Source organism: Coturnix japonica, chromosome 8 (genome assembly GCF_054131305.1).
Source record: "Coturnix japonica strain WE chromosome 8, WE-NBRP24, whole genome shotgun sequence".
NCBI classification, from domain to species: domain Eukaryota; kingdom Metazoa; phylum Chordata; class Aves; order Galliformes; family Phasianidae; genus Coturnix; species Coturnix japonica.
The window spans coordinates 22,351,918-22,372,614 of NC_140670.1; the positions used below are offsets into that span (position 1 = coordinate 22,351,918).

At 43.0% G+C, this 20,697-nt stretch overlaps 1 protein-coding gene across 6 annotated transcripts in view; it reads left to right on the top strand.

The window, feature by feature from the left end:
• Positions 1–20,697, top strand: part of CNNM2 (cyclin and CBS domain divalent metal cation transport mediator 2) — a 92,956-nt gene that overhangs the window by 52,792 nt on the left and 19,467 nt on the right. For all 6 annotated transcript variants that reach the window (XR_014948730.1, XM_015866919.3, XM_015866920.3 and 3 more), the window contains exon 2: positions 17,993–18,136. Coding sequence is in view for 5 of the 6 variants with exons in the window: in XM_015866919.3 (XP_015722405.2) it covers positions 17,993–18,136 (144 nt within the window). In the remaining variant the exon portion in view is untranslated. The remainder of the gene's footprint in view (positions 1–17,992; positions 18,137–20,697) is intronic.

Genomic DNA, 20,697 nt, shown 5'->3' on the forward strand with positions numbered 1-20,697 from the left:
TCAGCACAGGACCAGCTGCAAGGGAAAGAAAGGTGCATATGCAGAGCGGGGTGCTCTGCTGGAAGGTCACTGACTTCACAGAGACTTGTGACCGCTGGGAGCAGAGCGAGTGGTCTGAAGCCTTGTCACCTAAGGAGATGGTAAAACAGGTAGTGCACCCTGACGCAAGCAGTGCAAGACTAAATGGCTGTGAATGGAACAACTTACCAGCAGCATTTTCCATTTGCAGCTCCATGTTGAGGTAATTAGCTCCTGTGAGCTCAAACTGCTGGAAAACTGCAAGAGCAATGGAAAATGAAAAGGTCATTGTGCATTGCAGGGGTTAAACAGCTGGACTGAAAAACCTGCAGATCTCTATAAATTAAAGGGAAAACTTCCTTCATTCAGTAGCTCTAATACTTCTCAGAAGGAGTTTTCAAGAAGCTTTTAACTTCTACTTGCCTCTGTTTCATTACTTGAATCAGAGTTGTTTACAGTCCTCCCTAAGGTTGCTTTTAGCTTTATGGTTGGAGAAAATTCATCAGGGAGAAGTTCAATCTGCCCAATAATTATCCATGTTAGGCTTTGGTTTCAACGCCCCTGCCAAAAGTAACAGAGAGCACAGTGCCCCCTCTTCTGCACCCTTTTCCCACCAGCTTCATGACACATTCTTTCCTCTGGATTTCTAAAATACAGTTTGAAATAGCAAACAAAAAAACCACCCATAAAATCGAAAGAAACCTAAACCCGCAACAAAAAAACAACTGAGCAACGTGTTCTCACCATAAAGAGATTTTTTGCACTCATTTTCTGCTTGGAGTTTGTGGCTTTAAAATACCAAAATTATAAGTTTTGACCTTGAGAACGTTGTTTGTACTGTGCTGCTGTTCTGGTGTTTAGCATGGGAGAGGTGAGCAGAGGGACCTGGAGTAGGTGGGTGTGTTATGAGGGTGGTTTTCTGTGCTGGGAACTCCAGTGCGTGTCCCATAGCGGAGGCCAAGCTCACAGGTATCAGTTGATGCTGTTACTTCGAGGCTCAGAAGAGGATTAGAGTAAAGAGGCTTTCGGTAACTGAGCGTAATTGCACTAGAGCCCTTCACAGCAGAAACAGAAAATTGCTGATGAGAAGCTCTGAGGGGATCAGCGGGAAATTGGATTTGGAAAGCAAATTTCCATGCACCATGAACTCTTGCTTAAAATCTCTGTTGCTGTCTAATTGTAAAGTGAACGTGAGTGTTTGCATTGGTTGATCCGCTGTGCTGTGTCAGGCAGACAGGCTTTCTTTTGCTCTCTCCGTGTAACTGTGCAGCTGATGTGTTATTCTGGGTGGAGGAGCTGGCTGAAGGACTTCCTGCTTTGGCTCATTTGGTATTTCTCTTCTTGGTTTGACATCTCTCTTTTTTCCGTTGTCAGCGAACACTGCTTTTTTGTTCAGCAGGTGACCACAGCAGTTTCAAGCTGTTGCAGGTAGCCTATCATGTCCCCTTCATTTCTCAAGACTCTGTTGAGAGGATTTCATGGGTAAAAGAAGATGGACTGCTTCTCATCATCCTCCACTTCTCAGAAACATTGGCCTTCTTTGAAATATTACTGCTTTTTATCATTCCCTTATTATACAAGCATGCTTCCCTGCTTTCCTTCAGATCCTTTCTCAGATCTCCCCTTTGCCATGAGACTGCAGAGGTTGGGTTGAGCACCACCTGCTGTGCTGAAAGTGCCGTCCCATGGTAATTCTTTGTGTCTGGATGCATCAGTTCTCTCCAGTGTTAGATCAGAACCTCTTTGGAGCAATGCCCAAGCATCTGGTAGCTCAGGGTACTAGTACATGTCTGGTGCTCCCAGATACTAAAATAATACAGGAAATTATTGGTAATGGTTAACTGCGTGCTTACCACATGTCCTTCTTTGGATGAAGAGTAATGCGAAAATAGCATCCAGTTCTGGTATGTGTAAGGAGAAGTCATCGATTTGAAATATGGCTGGTTCTGAGTATTTCTGTGTACTTCTACCCTTGGGTGTCCTCCTCATATTTTTATGATTTAACCATCCAGTTCCTTTTTTGTTCTTTTTTATCTCCCCTATAGTACATTTCCATACTTATTTTAGTTGCAGATCAAAACAGTAATCTGTTTTTCCAGATTATGCAAAATCTAAAACTTCTTTTGCTTTGGCTTTCTCAGCTCTTGAGAACAAATTGTCATTTGTTGGGATGGGGAAAAAACACGTTGCCACCTACTCAAAAATGAGGTGTGGAATCGGGTGAGTGAAGATTCTTTAAGGAAAACAGTTATATAGTGACTCAGGTCAGATAACAAAGCTTATCTCTGCACACTTGAGAAGCTGCAGTGGGTCCAGTGACTACTTGAACCCTGTATTTGCATAGGTAATGGAAACAAAGCCACCACAACTGACCAACACCTCTTGTGAGATGGATGTGTACACACCTGCCTTTTAGTTGATGCCGTGTAGGTGTGAGTGGAGGTAATGAATGAGTGACCATGCAGATCATATGCTGTACCAGCTGTGGATACCTCATCCCTGAAAGCGTTCAAGGCAAGGTTTGACAGGGCTTTGAGCAACCTGGTCTAGTGGAAGGTGTCTGCTTACAGTGCGGGAAGTTAGAACTACAGATGGTATCTAAGGTCTCTTGCAGTCTAAACCATGCTGTGATACTATGATACAGAACCTGGGGCTGGCCAACTCATGGGAACGCAGTTTTAATGCTCACTCTTTCCCTGGAGATGCTGCCATGGTTTCTTTGCTGCATGTATAAGCACTGTCTAAGAGCATGTTGAAGTAGGGTTCACTGCGGAATTGTTTCACTTGCCCTTCATTTTGAGCTACTGACTTCCCTTCTGCTTTGTCCTTACTGGAGTTAGCAGGCTGAATGCTTACGCTTGGGATGGTATTTGCCAAAACCACCAGACAGAATTCTTCTTCCTGCAGATCCAGCTGTCTGGAGAGATAGTCCTTTATGTATATAAACAGCACATCAGGCACCAAATTTTAACCTCTCTTGTCCCACATGCCAAGCTATGATCTCATACGTGGAGTCAGGACTGCTCAGTGGGAAACTGCTTTTGGTCTTGGTACTCTGTGTGCTGGTGCCTACTCCTGTCAAGAGCCACAGGTCACATTCCTTTCCAGCTCTTGCTCTAAGGCAGGAGGTTTTGGTTGTCAAATCAGTCTGTTCAGATAAGAAAGAATGTTTGTTGGAGGGGATTTACCTGGTATTGGTTTAGGATCCCAGAGTCAGTGGTCCTACCAGCTTCACCAGAACTTGCCACTGCTGTCTCGTTAGCAAATGGTTCCTCTTGCACTCAAGCTCTCCATGACCCTGTTGCTAGCTGGCAATTTGTTCGTTTTCCCTATGGGAAGTATTAAGTAGGTAAGCCATGAACAAAGCTGGTCTGGGCTGCTGTTTTCAGGGATATTGTTGTTTCTTCTGGATAAGAGATGGGAGCCTAACTTGAGTAAGGCTTTACAGCACACTACCGATTCTTAAGTTGTCCCAGGACCTCAGAATGACCAGCAGTCAATTAACGCTGACCTCTCGTGGTTTCAGAGTCTGGATCCAAATGCTGAGGTTTGACTCTCTCTGTCTAAAACCCTTGACCACAGTTCGTGTTTTTAGGCAGGGATTGAAGACCGTGATCTTCTGGAATTCATTATCTGCCCCTCCCTTCTGCTTGCCCCAACTCCCTTTCCAATTAATGGAGATGATGCTGTGTTAGTGCAACTTGCCAGTCCCATCCATTGCTGTTATGGTACATCGGGGCCATGGCCTGAGATACCTGAGCTGCATTCACATTGTGCTGAAGCATCCTGGCACCAGTGGGCCTCATTGACTTCTGAAGCAGTTTCCAAGCCCCGATCGAGGTATTTTCTCTCTTTGCCATGACTTGACCCTTCCCCTTCCACTTGTGTTTTTGTTTTCTTTGGGAACATGCGGTTGACTTCCCGTGGGTCAGGGTAGGCATTCCTGCAGCTCTTCACTTGCTTGTCCCAGTGTCCAAACCACCCATGTTTTCTCATGTCATCCAGGCCACCTGCTGGTGTCCCTCCAGCCTCTCCACCAGCCCAAATCTCAGCAGAAAACCCAGTGGCTTTAGCTTCCCTGATGAAGCACTAACTTGATTATTAGAACTTCGGGTTGAAGTAGAGGCTCTGGGAGCAGAGCACATATCACAGTGTCAGCCCACTGAGACATATGCTTAGCAGCAGGGGTCTGTTTCCTTTGGGTCTCATATTTAGGTTAGAAATGCTTTCTTTTGGGGGCCAAACAGTCATTCTCAGACACTGCAGTCAGTCTTGCTATCAACCCCATGAAGACTGCATGTCTAAAGGAAATGACAGAAATAGATGCGTTTGTTTCCAAAACAAAACCCTTTGGTCCAGAGAAAAGATACCTGCCTCTTGGGAGAGACAAGAGGGCTCCCATCTCTCCTATTTGTCTGAGCTCAAGGTCTCTCATCCTTTGTCTTCGACTTGTTTCCCATCGCTTATCATTTACTAGAAAAACATTCCAGCCAGCGCTCAATGCTCGGCCACCAAAAAAGATGAAGAAGAGATGGATGCACTGCTGCTTCTCTATTTATAGGAAGAGAGACAAACCAAAATTGATATGGGAAAATTCAAATCTTTAAATACTCTGGGAGAGATGGATGGAAAAAAGGGCTGCTTTCATTGTTCACATGGCTCAGGAGACTTTCTCACGAGCAGCTTGTTGTATAACTCACTGAACAACTCACTTGTATGACTGAGGGTTTACTATCCCCCCTTGTTTCTAGAATATCTCATCTGCTTCTACTAGATTGATATCTGCATATCAGGAGCGGCGTCGACCTCAGCTTCACTTTCTGCCATGAGCTCTTTCTTTACTCAGACAGTAAATGTGGAGAAACACTTGAGAGTTTGAAGCATCACACTGTGCCAGGTGGGCCTCGTCTCACCCCCAGTCCTCCCACCTCTCCCCTGCCAGGTGTCTGTCACCTCCCTCTTGCCCTCTCTTAGGTCTGCAGGACTCTCTTGTCCCCCGGTTTCTGTGGCTGCCTCTGGAGGTTTCCTTAGAGAAACAGACAAATTATTGGGTAACCTAGTGTACTGGGGCAGGAATGGTGGCTTGAGCACTGATTCATTGTTACCGCAGTGGAAAAATAGCATGAATCTCATTTGCAGTTCCCATAGTTCCTTTCTTTCTCCTCTCCCTCTATTTTGCTCCTGTTGATTAGCCTCTAAATACTGCCTTTCAAAGAAAACCACTGCTGCCAACCACTGATTCCAGCTTCAGTTTTTCTTTGGCAATACAGTGGTGTGGGATTTGGCATTTGGGGTCTGCTCCGCAGCTGCACCCACTCTCACTTTCTGCTCAGAGCCCTTGTGATGTACCTACTATAAGCAGTCCCAGGCTAGAGGCTCCTGCACAAAGGGAATACATCACTCTGGCAACAAAACCAGGTTTGGTGTTTGAATCAGCAGCTGTGCTTGACAGTAGGGTAGCTGGGCATATACGTGCTCTGTAGCTGTCTGGGAACATTGCTCTGCGCAGCCATCCCATAATGTCAACTGGATCGTCAGACTGTAGGCAATTCAACAGGTTTTTCAGAAACCTGTTTAATTCACAGAAAATCTTCTGAACAGCAGATAGAGACTTTCAGCCCCCTCCTCACCATTGTCACCAGTAAGAAGGTCTTTATTTTGCAAAGACCCGTAACAGTTTGATTTCAGGCTTTTAAGTCTTAGTATTTTATACAGTAAGGAAGATTGCTCACTGTTTGGATAAAAGACTTCCAGAAAATAACAAGGTCTGGTGAATTTTTTGCTTTTTAATCTTAAGCCTAAGGACTATTTCTGATGTTGCGGTGAATGGTATCTTGGAAACACTAAGTCTGCTGTCCGTGACAGTTTGTCTGTGCAAAGCTCTGCATTCCCACTGAGCATTTTTAGCAGTCCACAAATTGACAAAGTTTGAAGGCTCTTGTTGCAGTCAGTTTGGCAAATGGTTTCCTTTGGGTTGTTACGCTGCGTAAATATTCCACTGTCCTGCCAAGAGCTGTTGTTCTGCCAGACACGTCATCATCTACATGAATAATAGATCTCAGCTCCTGATCATTTGTGGTCATGAAAGAACTGGGTGTGCTGTGAGGCTGAATGGGATTGGGGTTCTTGGACTCTAGAGCAAGGTCTAGTCCTGCTCTAGATCAGTGTAATACTCCTTTACTGCGCAGCTGAAACTTGTTAGGAGTTGCTGATTTTCAGCCAGCTGGAAAGTTGTGATGTTGTCAAATGGGACAGAAATCTGTAAAGCTTTTCTAAGAAGTCTTTGAGTCTTCACTGCCCCAACAGTGCAATCGAACTTATTCATCCTCAGTCCTGTTTGTGTTTCTGGATACTCTGATGCAGCACTTCAGTGAAGGAGGGAAGAGTGATAGATACCAAGAGCTTTTTGATAGGAAGAGTTGCCATGTAAATATGCAGGTGAGATGTCACCAGCCTTTGAAGATTGAGAGGAGACAAATTTTGTTACTGAGAGTAAACAGGATGTCTTAAATTCTGGAGAGCTGTCTGCCTGTTTTGCTGTACATCCACACATATGTGTGGGTCTCCATTACAGCTCTATGAGCAGTGCCTGCTGTGTGTGGTTCCCCACTCAGACCACTTTGTGAATGTTATTCTTGGTTGCTTTGTCTGGTTGTGCTACTCAGTGTTGTATTACTGGGACAGAGGGCTGGAATGCTGTGATTTCAGTAGTTTTACTGTATTTTAGAAAAACCCTTGAGTTACTGTCCAAGGACTTGTTTTATGTGTTGATGATAATTGCTGTGGAATGGCTACACAGCTGCTTGGCCTCTGTTGCTGAAAACTTTTCATCAAAAACTTCTCTTTTTCATCAAATCTAGGACTCTGTACTTGTCAGTTAAGTCATCCAAGCAGAGCTGTTTGTTTAAAACAGGTACCTGTGATAGTTCTAAGGACTATGGTTCAGATACTGTGCAAGAAGCGTCATGGTTTGGAACAGTGCTTGAACAAATGTGATGAGATGGGATCGAAGGGCTGTTTAATGAGAAAAATGGGAAGCAGTGTACTCTGCAGCTATTTCACTAACTCTCTGAGGGCGAGGAAATACTGTTTAAATGTCCTTTAAAACAAACTTTTGCTGCATTTTGTGCATGTTTATTTTCCCAGCTTTAACACTTAGGTAAGACAATTTTACTTCGTTACGTTCTAATCTAATGCAAAACTGTGTTATGTGAAACAGCAAACCATGGAGGAGAAATTAGGAACTAGAATTAAAATCCTTTTGATTTCATAGAATCATTAAGGTTGGAAGAGACCACTATGATGATCATGTAGTCCAACCCGTCCCCACTGTGCCAACCAAAGCACATCCCTCATTGCAACCTCCCCAGGGATGGTGACTTCACCACCTCCTCCCTGGGCAGCCTGTGCCAGTGCATCACCACTCTTTCTGAGAAGAAATTTTTCTCAGTATCCAATCTAATATCATTTTTGTGAATAGGACTTACAGAGAACATTTATGACCTTCATGTGATATGTACCAAAAGTACCAAAGTACTTTTCTTTGTGGGGCATTGTGGTGTGAAATGTTCTCTCAGGGGTAGTAGTGGCGGTGGTCACTTGGAATGTTTCCTCCAAAGCAATTTGAAGTGCTAAGGACCTTAGTGAAACCATCTTTTGTTGACTGGGAAGCAAGCTGTGTGGCAGATTCCTGTGCCTCTGACTTATGGCTCCTTTCAGGGGTTTTGCTGGAGTGGAAGAACAAAAAAGATGAGGAATAGAAGTCTCTCCAACAGGCCTATTGGACTCATCTCCTACTTTGTTTATTTATTTGAGTATTTCTTGTGTCAGAGCAATACTCCGGGGATTTCACCATTCAGCATTTCATACTGAAATCATCATAAATCCAAGGGTGGTTTGCTGCTTTGTCTGCTTCATGGCAAAGCTCACTGGATAGCTAAGTCATTTTTTTCCTTGTGTGTAACTTCCAATTCCATGAACTAATATTAGTTATACAGTGAGGAGACATCTATATATAACCACACCATTTCGTGTGTTTCCATATATACTCATGTTTCTATATATAAGCAAAATGCTTTCCTAGGAATATTTCAAAATATTTGTCACATTTTGTCGTGTATTTTATGGTGGGAAAGTGTAATCGGAAAAAATGCATTTAGTTCTTGTGGGACAGTAAGGTAAAATAGCTACTTGTGTGAACCGAGTCTTTTTTTAGATGCGGGCAATACAGAAATATCCAAGTGCTAGCCCTGCTGTGAACTCAGAGAGCATTTCCTTTTTGCCAGCACCTGCAGGCCTGTTTGTCTAACCCTTGTGTGGCTGCAGGGCAGCAGGGAAGGGAGCCTGGCATCACCAGGGCTCCTTGCTTTGCCCTGAAGAAATCATAATGTTTTTCTTGTAGGTAGAAGTGATAGTGATGCTTTGAAGTTCTTTCTGCTCCTGTCACTTGTGGGGCTGCCAGGGGGTCTTCCTCCCTGCTGTTGTGGGAAGGATTTCTTGGGGGACCTCCCATTTGTTTGGGGTTTTGTATGTTGGTTTTGTTTTGATTAAGATTCAATCTTACTGAAAGCAAAACTTGTAAGTCTTAGTTGTTCTTTATTTTTTTCCTGTTCTGGTCTTCCATGACTCCAGAAATCACGAAATTAAAGATGCAAGAAGAGGCCAGGAGTTCTGCGGGCCTAAGGAGGGGGTGCAGGGAAAGGTGAGGGTCATAGGATGGGTGGGTTGGAAGGGACCTTGAAGATCACCTATTTCCAACTCTCCTACCATGGGCAGGGTTTCCATCTACTAGATCAAACACCAGATCAGGCTGCCCAGGGCCCCATGCAACCTGGCCTTGAACACCTCCAGGGATGGGGCATCCCCAGCCTCTCTGGCCAGAATGTGCCTCACTGCTCTCTAAGTGAAACAATTCTCCCTGACATTTAATCTAAATCTTCCCTCCTTTACTTTAAAACCATTCCCCCTCGGCCCATCACTGTCTACCTGTGTAAAAAGTTGAATTCCCTGCTTTTTATAATCTCCCTTCAAATATAAGTTGGTATTGCAGAAGGAAAGTGAAGGCTTTACAGCAGGGACAGGAAATGTTGACCCATCCATCTAAAAATAAAAGGCAGGTAGACATTTGGCTCTGGCTCTCATTTCTCATGCCCCAGCCCTTGGATCATCTCCTGTGAAGAAACATCTGTTTTGCTATTGTTAATATGCTGGATAAATACTGGTGTTTATACTTGTAGATTTAAGGGCAAGTCCTTGGAGTATAGTAGACTGGCTTTCTGATTGAGGTTTATATTGATGTTTTTGTATGGGCATACCCAGAATGTTTGGATTTACAAGCAGTCATGGAAAATAGCAGTGAAGTGTGCACATGTACATTGCGTGACCTAATTGCCTGTCTTTTCTAGCAGAAGCTAGAGCTGCTTTACTTTAGTGTTTATTGAGATGTAGAAGAATTCGGCCTAATCCTAGCTAAAACCAAACAAGTCTGAAGTAGAAGTCACGACAACAGGACATCATCATTCTGTGGTCCTTTCTGTGGCCGGAGCATTTTGGTGATGCACGATTGTTGGTATCATACCCTACCGAGCGCTGGTAGTGTGGGTGCAGATTTGTGGCCAAAGCTGAGTGGGAAGCTTGAGTTCCAGTGCCCATCTGGACAAGGAAGCAAGAGAACTGCGAACCATGGATCTGTTGACTAATCCAATCTTTACCAGTGACTCCAACCTGGTAACTGAGTTGATTTCCCTATCCAGTGCTGTTGTGCTTTACTGTAGCTCTCATCAGGGTGTTGTGAAGGCAGCTGGGTGCATCCTGAGTTCCTTGGATCACGGGCTTAGCTTCTTCTAGAGTGAAGTGGTCAAAATAATTGAAATCCCAGAAGCGATAATAAAGTTGCTTGCTTAGATCATATGGCACCAAGTATGTCCAGCTTCGTTTTGGATGGGAATAAAATGATGATACAGACAGGCAGAATGAGGGGGTTAGTTGCACTACCCCTTCCCTGAGATAATCAGGCAGATCAGGGAAGAAATACATCCTGGCAGGCTAAAATATCATCCTGTCACAAGAGAAAAAAGGTTATTGCATCTCTTCACTTTATGGTAAATATTAGACAAAGAGGAACTTGGATAATGCTGTAACGCAGGTGTGAACTCCTTGTCTTCCCCTCCCATCCAGCTGACACGCTGTTGGGCTACCCTGATTTATGTGCCCTCTTTGAAAGCATTTTGGCCTGAATTTTAAGATAAAACATGGAGCAGCCTTTGCACTAATACTTTGTATTGCCTTCTTGCTTCCTCAGACGCTGTGCATACTGTCTCTGTCATTAGATTCAGAAAACTGTGATGGAAATTGTCATAAATACTGTAGCAAAATATTTCAGTAAAATGCGGTCTCAGATTCAATTGGAATATATCTAAGAGTTGCTGTCTCTCAGTGTGTCTTTTTAATTGCTCTTTAAGGCTACTGTTGATTATTAATTATAGACTGTGTTTGCTGTTCCAAACTGATTTTCTTCGCTATTTAGATAGGCCTTGTTAAACCTTAATTTTCTGAAACAGAAGAACTCTTCATCACAGAGAAAACAGTGGTGACAAATTCACAGCATCCTGCTTTGGACTCCTCTTTGTTTGCTCTCTAGTGCCTTGTTTCTCAATAGGAAAGGCTTTGCTTTCTTATCTGGCAGATTTCCTTCCTCCTTCAGAAGCTCTGGGCAAATTCATCCTACCGGAGAGATGCTCATGGTGGCCAACAGAAATTCTAAAAACTGCATTGTTCCCACACTCAGACTATATTTGCTTTATATAGTCAATAATTAAAAATGGTCGTGCTGTCGTGGCCAAAGACTGATCTTTGAAGTCCTTGTTTCTAAAATCTGACTCAGTAACACTTGTTTTTAAAGAGTTAATATTGCTTTGTCTGAAGGGATCGATGGTGATGTATTACTTGTTCATTTGAAAACCCTGCACTTAGGAACAAAGCCACTTATTCTACGTTTGCTCTTCTATAGTGTTAATAATGTTATTATTAATGTGACAGTATTGTCACTCTTTCAAACAAGGCAGTTTACTGTAATATTATCTTTTCCTGGATATAGTGACTCAGAAGTTAAACTACAAATCCTGGTTCGTTTGGCTGCTTTGCTTAGTAGGGTTATTAAATAACGTGTCATTAAGGTAGAATCTATTTAAATCCTGAGCAAAATGCAAAGTCACTTTTCCCTCCCTCTGTACACTGAAATAGCTCTGAAATAGTAGGTGCTCTTATTCTGTCTCTTTGCTGTTGCGTCAGGCAGCTTCAGCATCTCTTCAAGGGGGGAGGAGAGGGGGGTTAAATGATTTCCCTGCATCCTTACATCTCGTCTCGTGGTACCTGAGCCCAGGCCTGACCTGCATAAACACCTGTGCAAAAAGAAGGCTGCGTTCCTTGTGCTTTCAAGTTGCTGGGGCACCCTTCATCTGAAGTCTTTCTTTCATGGTGGCTGTCACAGCTTGGTACGTGGAACTGGGGCATCCTGTGTTACGTTTTGGAGAAATAAATGTGCAGTGTCAGAGAGGAAGAGCTCACATGGCTGTGAGTCTGCTCCCATGCAAAGTTGAGCTCACTGCTGCAGGCTGTGTTTGCAGGCATGTTTATGCTGCTGCTTTGCTCCCTGTGAAAGCACAGGCATGCATGTGCTTCTAAAGTTGCATAAATCCCACTGTGTAGGGGTTGCTGTTACCAGTTTAGAGAGCTAACAGGGTAGCTTTTTGTTAAGCTTCCCCAGGCTGATGCCACAATAGAAATCAGAAAGCCTTGCACTGAGCTCAAAAATCAGACAGTGCCATTGACCAGCTGGGGTTTGAGCTGCTGGAATTGCAAGCTGTGTGTGGTATAAGTGGCTGAAAGTAAAACAGGTCATTAAAATAGAATATTCATGATCTATAAGGTGTTGGTAATGCAATAACCCATTTTAATTTATGTCCTGAATAGTGAGCTAAAAGTAAACCACGGGAGCTGCTGATGGTAATCAAATCCAGCCCCCGGTTCCTATCTCAACCACAGTCCCAAGATGCTGCTCTTCCTTCTCAGCTCACACGCTTTGCTCTCAGCACTGCTTGGGTCCTTATGTAAGTACGCTGGCCTCAGCTAACCTCCTACTGATGTCCAAGCGTGTTTCTGTTACGCCTTCTAGTACTTTACCTTTGCAGGATTTTAAATCCCATGGTGTAGATGCCAAAATCCCAAATTAAACTCCATTCCAGGAATGGAGGGGGGCAGGATTAGAGGGAGGATTAGGATCTAGGATTTTTGGCTGTGATGATACACGTCGGGCTGTTGTTTGTCATGTTTTGATTACCTGAACATGGGAGCGATTCAAGTTCATCACTCTTCATGGCTGACTTCTGGTCATGTACATAGAATCATAGAATCGTTAAGGTTGGAAAAGACCTCTGAAATTGTGTGGTCCAACCACCAACCTATCACTGCTTTGAATTTAACATACCCAAGGTTTTGCACTCCCTCTACTGGCTGCATTTCTGCTGCCTGGTGCCTGCTCTTCATCCCTGAAGGAATGCTGGAATTGGTGGGGGCAATCCTAACAAACAGGGAAGTAATGAAATATGCATGGGTCCTTTACAGGGTCCTTGGCCATGCTGTGAAGGTTCAGGTCAGTAGCGATGCATTTCCTGTGCTTCTTTCCAAAAGGTCATTGTTTGCCTTGGGAAGTGGAGGCACAGCAGCATAAGTCACACTTCAGAATCTTCTGAAGCTGGTGTGGAAGATGTGAACTGTGACCAGGAATGACTTGAATAGTCTGTTTGCTTGCCTTACATTTTATCTGTGTTATTTTCTTCGGTGTTAGCCCAAATAGCAATAGATCTCCCTCCAGATTTGGTGTTTTCTCAGTGTTGCCACCTCTTCTCTCAGCTTCTATTTGCTGCATGCTCTCAAATACTTTCTTGACTCGTGTAGTAGACTTCCAGCTTTTTTCTCATTTCAAGCCACCAGTGTCCTGATAACACAACTTCTGCTTTGAGTCTCAAAGGAGAGGGTATCAAAAATGCTTTGTTTTGAGAGTTTCCTCCTTCAAACCTTATGTTTTCGATCTCTTCCTCTCCCACTTCAGACCTCGCAGATACTTCTCTAGCATGGTAGCTTCCAGTTTTGGGAGTCAGCTTCTATTTGTCCACGTACCAGCCTGCAGTCAGATGTTCTGGCCAGCACTGATAGCAGCCAGTGGTGTGCGTTTCACCAGACCCTGGTTTTGCCATTCTCAGCTGTATCCAGCCCAGATTCCCTCCTGGATAGGGACTGAGTGACCAGGACGCATTGGCACACTGTCCATGCCAAGGGGACCAGTACTAATGTACAGGGACTTTGAAACCATTCCTCTTTACTCTTTCATTTCAGTTTTGCTGCTCACATGCACCTGGTAATAGGTTGCCATAAATGTCCTCATTTCTCTGGATTCTCCCCTAAGATTTCCACTTTGATAGCAGAGCTCTGAGTTTAAATGACTTTTTTCCTTACTGACAAGTTATCTTTGGTTTCCTGCTGACTTCTACTCATGGACCTACTCTTGGACTTTCAGCCTCTGATCTGAACTTGCCCAGTGCAGTCTGGTTGCGTTTAACCTGCCCCAGGTAGCAGCTTTCTCTTGCTATGCTTTTACTGTAAAAAGAAAAAGACAACCTGCAAAGTACATTAATTTTGGTGTTATGCTTCTCACCAATGTCTGACCAGTACAAACTGAAGGGTAGCAGAGGCAGCAAAGCTGGAGTGCATGGAAGGGTGATAGGCTGCTGGAGATGGAAAATGTTAGCTCATCTGTTCTCTTCCATCTGCCACAAGGCAGCAGAGAGCTACTGAGACCTTTCTAGGAGACTTGTCCAGTTTTCAGAGTTGCAAGTAACTGAGCTCCTGCCATTTCCCTTGGGAAAGTATTCCTTATGAATACAATTCACTGTCAGGAAGTCATTCTGCATCTCTATGTAATGTTTCCCTTATTTGTGTCCTCCCACTAAAATGGGCGTTCAGTGTTTTAACACACCAAAAAATCTATTTAAAGTGCGACTTTTTAATTTTCCTGTCAAGGCTGCTGCGGTTTCTAGTTAATGTTTGTGCGAGGCTGTGAGCGCTCTCATTTAAAGGCAAAGAATCACTGTATTCCCCATGGTACCACTAATACTTCCACTTGTTCCTTGAGCTTTGTGCGGCTGCATTAAGTGAGTTTTAGTTATTGGATTCCCTTCCCAAATGTATATTTAAGTATGTGTGTGTTGTTGCTGAAAGGAGCTGGATGTAAAAAGCCTATTCTGAATCTAGATTACGTTTGTGCAGGAGTTGTGGTTTTCTCAGGGTTCTGTGAATGGTGGTGTGTTGAATGGGCAGACGGCAGTAGGTAAAAGAGGACATGGGGGGAAAGCAGCAGCCCCATTCCCCTGCTGAAAACAATCGATGTGCAAAAGCAAACAGCATGAATGCAAATTTCACTAATAGAAAAGAGATGTGATGCCCTTGAGCTGTGCTGCAGAAAGGAGATTCAGGAAAACACACCGTCTGGGGCAGGTGTTGGTCGTGATGGAACATTTGCATCTCTAGTTTGGGCTGCTTGACAGTATTCTTAAAGCCTTTGCTCTAAACCTAGAAGTGCCTCAGGATCAAAGGATCTTTTTTTTTCCTCTCCTTTTTTTCCCCGTTTCTTTCAAGGAGTGGTCAAGGTGCTGACCAAGAGAATCATTATTTCAAGCATTTCTTCCCACGGTGTTCTGTGCAACCAGTCACATGGACTCACTTGAGCTCATTCAAGGTTCACTGACCCATGTGGATTCCACTAAGCATCTTCATGCTCCTTGATTAGCTTAATAAATTAATCTGAAGCAGTGGCACAAAGCAAAATCCAAGCTGAGAGGCAAGATTCTGAGCAGTTGGGTGAGAATGCATTTGCTTTTAATAAACTCCTTGGTAAAGTAACACTGATTTGCACTTGTCCCAGTTTGTATCCAGCGCTGTGCACATGTGTAAGCTCTGCAGGCTCTTGCTGATGTAACCTGCCACTGCTATAGCTAGGGAAGCTGAGGCAGAAAGCAAACACTCCCTCTTTGCCCTCTTTCTGTTTAATATGTGTTCTGTTATTAAAGGCCTATTAATAAATACAGACAATCCAGGTTTCCTTACCTGAACCTGTTCTTTGCTCAGCTCCTACTTGGATATGTATCACATGTAATTAACAATGGAAAATGCAGCTGAATCTTCTCTTTCTCAATTGAATAGTAAGGTATGGCACGTACCAATGGCCTAATAACGTTTTTAAATAAAGCTGTAGCCAATTTCTGTTTATTATGCTCAGAGGAGTCATTATCGTACTTACAGACCACCTTTAAAATTGGTTGCATGCTGTGTTGTGCTTCTTTTTATGATGTATTAAGGACTCTTTGCACTCCTTTGATTTTTCCTTTCTCCTTTACTGCCTTGATTGCTTCCATGCTTGGGGGGTGTTTGGCAGTCTCCTTTACAACAACCAGAACTCAGGCTGACACTCAGAAGGCAGCCAGTCTGGGATTGTGTCTTCTTCGCATCTCTGTAACCAATGCATGTTCCACTGTCTGATGATTTCTGGCAAATCTCTGGACCTGGATCAAAATTAACATACAGAGAATCAAGAAATACAATGTTCAGATCTGATCTTTTTCCTTGAGTGACCACAGGAGCACTGAAGGAAAAGAGTAGACTTTGAGAACAAATTAGGTTGGTTTAAATTCACCTGGTCCCGGCTATGTGATGAATTCATGATAGTTGTGAACATGAAAACTTGAAAGTCAAGAGGGAAAGAAGATGAGCATCAAACTGGATAAGGCTGAGCACTGCATTAATAGCACTGTTGTGTTGCTTGAAGGAGGTTTATTTTATTTTACCCACTCAAATGGATTTGAGCAGTCTTATTGCTAATTGATGGAGGAGAATGGTGATACTGGGAACCAGCATCTAAATGGGCAGGTGTGAACGAGCTGCTCTGGTCTGTGACAGGCTTAAGGACTTAAATCTTAAAGGAGTAGTATATTACAGCAGAAGAGGAATGGTAATAACATGTAGATCTTCCATCTTTCTATGAAGTTGTTTTTTTTTTAACGCTGTTCATTGAGCAGTAAAAAGAGCTGGAAGTCTTACAAGGAATACAAAGAAATAAAATCTGGCGTAGTGAAAGGCTTTCAGTACAATACAAACATACTTAAAATCACAAGTCATCCTTCTGTTAATTCACTGTAGAATAAGGTCTCTTCAAGATAAGACTCAGCAGTGCTGTGGAGTTGGTATTTAAAGTATGTCCATCTGCATCTAAACGAGTAGCTCCAAGACAATCAGATTATGCAGTAGTTACTTTGGTGAGAATATCGCCTAAGTGGAATGGAAACTTCATTTTGAGTCTAATATTAGACCTTGCTTTGGAAAATTCCTTTTAAATGATCACAAGCTGGGAATAGCAAAAGAATTTAACTTTCGACAGACAGCATTCACCAAGAATTTGTTTTTAACTGCTTATGTTGGGTCCCTGGGAAAGCAGATGTGAAAAACTTACCAAAGTGAATTGACTTGACCTGATGCAATGTTTATATCAGTAGTTGATAAGTTTTCCTCCCTCGTCTAATTTGCTCAGGATATTTTCATTCTTTAGGCATGAGTAAGTCTGGGTTGGAATAGTTTGAATGCTTGTTAGTCTAATAATCTGAATCTTAAAACACGCAGACATTGTTGCCTATAAAGGGGTCTAAGCGGAGTTGAACTATTTTGGTTATCTTCCATGGATGGAGATAAGCATCATTTTTGAGACTAGCAAAGAACTCGAGATTGTTGCTTACCTCCCAACAGCTCACAAGGCACAGTAAGACCTGTATTTGTGCTCAGAATGCTGCTGGCATTTGGAGCAGCTTCTGAATGCAGAGATCAGCATTGCCTGTTTGTGCACCTTTACAAAGGGTGACGCTCAGTGGCGGCTAGGGGAGCTGGAAGGGTGTGGGAGCAGTTCAGAGGGTTGGAGTACTTCTGTCATTCCTGTGGCAGAAAGGTCCTTAGGATTCATCAGATACACTGTGGGTGATGCACAGCTTAGGAATCTTTAGAGGCACTAGTATATCTCATCTTAACGTTTCTCTTTGTTAATCAGACCCCGTTGCTTTGCGCATTTTGATTAATTAATTCATAAATAAGCCCCTTTCTGCATAGAGCCTGACTAAATAAATTGTATTTGAGAGAAGGGAGATGGAAGAGAACTTGTGGATTTGGCTGAGCTCCTCTCCCCAGCTCTGCCCCTTCCCATGTCCTTTTGTGGTTTGGCCACTTTGGAACCATTGTAGGAGCTCCCTACAAAAGAAGGCTCCAGCCTGACCTGGACAGGACAAGGGGAAATGGCTTTAAACTGGAAGAGGGTAGGTATAGACTAGGTATCAGGAAGAAATTCTTTACTGTGATGGTGGTTAAATGCTGAAATAGGTTGCCCAGAATGGTTCTGAACGCCACACCTCGGGAGGTATTGAAGGCCAGGCTGGGTGGGACTTTGAGCAACCTGGTCCGATGAGGGATGTCCCTGCCTACAGCAGGGAGGGTTGGAAACTACATCTTAAAGGTCCCTTCCAACCCAGACTGTTCTATGATTTTATGTCCTTTCTCAGTCAGTGCAGGACATGAGAAGAGAAACAACCATCCGCAGAATAATATAAGGTGACAGTGTCTCTGGGAGAAGAAATTAGGAAGAGACTCCTGATGTCTTGACTATCCTTTAGTGTGTTAGGTGGATCTATGCAGTCCAGGACTGTGTTTCTTACAGGGACATCAGATTATGACTTTGTGCATCTCAAAAATTTTGGATCTTATTAATGGGGTGTGACACCAACTTTTCTGTCTTTCTCTTTATACCTGTCTGTAATTTTGCTGTAATTTCTGATCTTTTAGGAATTCTGAAATGTGTAAACTAAACTACTGATCTGTTCCCTTGCAGGCAAGTCTCACCTGGCTATAGTACAAAGAGTAAACAATGAAGGAGAAGGGGATCCTTTTTATGAAGTCCTGGGAATTGTCACTTTAGAAGATGTGATTGAAGAGATCATCAAGTCGGAGATTCTGGATGAAACAGATCTATACAGTGAGTAGAAATATTTGCACCTTTTCTTTTTAATAGACAAGAGAGAAGACACCATCTAGCAGCAGCTGTGCCTTACAGCTAAGGTGCTGATGGTCAGATGATCTGCAAATCCCTCAGGTGGTCAAAATGATTTTTATGTTCACAACAAGGGCACCTCACCTCTTTAAGCTGCATGAATTCAGAAACAGGACAGCTTTCTTTATTTCATCCTTCCATCTCAAAGATCTAGATTTGCAGTGTCCCCATCTCTCCTGTTAGCTGTTCTCCACCATAGTTGCCTAGTTCAAACCTCTTTATTCTAATGCTTGTGACCTCCCATGTTTTCTCCTAAGCCTGTGGTCTGTGTCCCCACCATACTTTATAAAGAAGGCAGGCAGGTGGATATCCATGCCTCAGGGAATGGATTCTCTTTGGGGTCCATCTCTGTCACTCAGTCAGAGAGAGCCTGAGAGTGGGAAGGCTTCCTCAGGGCTGCAAACCTGCAAGTCCTAAAGAACTCCTCTTGTTATCACTCAGTGCAGCTCTTTCTTTCCTTAGTGCTGGTTTATGTTATGCCAGATGATGGTTCAGGTTTAGCATTATCTGAGACTTGAAAGATCTGGACTTCTTTCTCAGTTTAGAGTTTCTCTGTTTTTTGGCCAGTTATCAAAGTGTCTTTACTTCTGTTTCCATCTGCACAATCTAGCCTGTGCATATTGGACATCCGCTCTGTCATTCTTCATCTGTCTTATCTGTACTTTGATCGCTTGCTGGCAGATGCTATTTTTTACTATGTATTCATGGGTAGCACAAGGATGTCTGTAGGCTCTATTGTAATAGAAATAATAGAAATGGTCATTTTAAATATAGTTTATGCCGTTCAACTGCCCTTTTTTTTTTCTTTCTTTTTTTTTTTTTCTTTTTTTTTTCCTTTTCTCATGAAAAGGATCTGGATGTTTCTGCAGCATCTTTTTCAGGCCAATACAAGCATTTTCCTATCTGCCCTCCAGCCCAAAAGGCAAATCAGCACTTTGCACTGTGGGATAGACAGACTTGTACTTTTCCTAGTACATTTCTGTTGCCTGAGCTACTTTCCATGGCTGCTCAGTATTTTAGCAGTATTTATGTGCCCAAAGATTCCTGTAAATCACGGCTGTGTTTTGTGTTGTATTGAACATTCTGATTACTATGGAAGTCACAGAGCTCCAGTTAGTACTGATCTTTTTCATACTTTCACAAGTGAATTGCTGGGTTCATCAGTTACAACATAATGCTTTTACAAGGTGAATTCAGACTTTATGTAATAATCCAAAATACTGGGGTTTGTTTGTTTTTTTTCTTGTTTGTTAAGAGAAACTGTATAGATCATGTTGTGTTGTTTTTCAAGGAAAAAAAAAAAGGAGTTTAGACCATTAATAGCATGTTAGAGGGCAAGGAAATCAATAGTTAATTTTACTCTATGAAGACTTCCTAAAGACTTCCTAGATTAACAAGATAGAGCTGAACATGAAATATGAATTCATTTGAAACCATCCTTCATGGGAAGGTTTTGTATAGAAAATTCCTGATTTCAGAATAGGAGAGAAACTTATCCTCTAGGAAGCCTGAGAAGCTACAGGAGAATCTGAGGGGTAGCTCCTACCACATACAATTGAGATCACCTTCTGGTTTCATTATCATAGAATCACTGAATGGCTTATGTTGCAGGAGACCCCTCTGCTGGTGCAGCCCAGGTTACTGTTGGCCTTCTGGGCTGTAAGTGCACACTGCTGCCTCTCCTCCAGCTTTTCATCTACCAGGACCCCCAAGTCCTTCTCTGCTGGACTCCTCTCAAGGTGTTTTTTTCTCCCTTTCCTAAAAGTCAGTGTGATGTTACCCATTTTCCATTCACAAGGGACTTTACCTGACAGCTACAACTTTTCAGATATGATGGAGTGTGGTTTGGCAGCCACATCAACCAGTTTCTTCAGGCCCCGAGATGCATGTTGTCCAGCCCTATAGGCTTGTACACATTCACCCTCAAGAGGTGGTCTGGGATTTGTTCTGCTTGTACACTGGGAGGGATTTCAATCTCCTGAACCCCACCTGGAGGTTTGGGGGTGTGAGAGACATGGGAAGCTAAACTGCCAGTGAAGACTGAGGCAAACAATTTTAGTGTGTTGGTAGGCTGTAACAAATTCTCATTGGTGTAGTGTTGGAAACATGCTAGTAATGAAGCTTGTTGCCCATAATATATTAAGATGGCTTGATTTTTGCTGTGTCAGTGCCAATAACTCCCTGTTATATTCATGCTCTCTGCTGCTGTTCATTATTAGACCAAGCCAGCTTCTCAGAACTTGAGGCCTTTGAACTGATTTGCTCTGTCCTATATGTTTACTTATAAGTAGACCTTATGATGAATTTTGGCAGTTTTTTATGCCTTTGTTCTGAAGCTTTCAACATGTTCTGTTGTGTTTTGATGGAAACTAGAAATTTAATGCCTTTGTGTTCTGGAGCTGTGCCTTTCTGCTGCTTACATGAAAATGTGTTTTGACTGTGTTATGGTAGAAGCAATCACAACCTTGTGGATCTTGTTGAAAGCT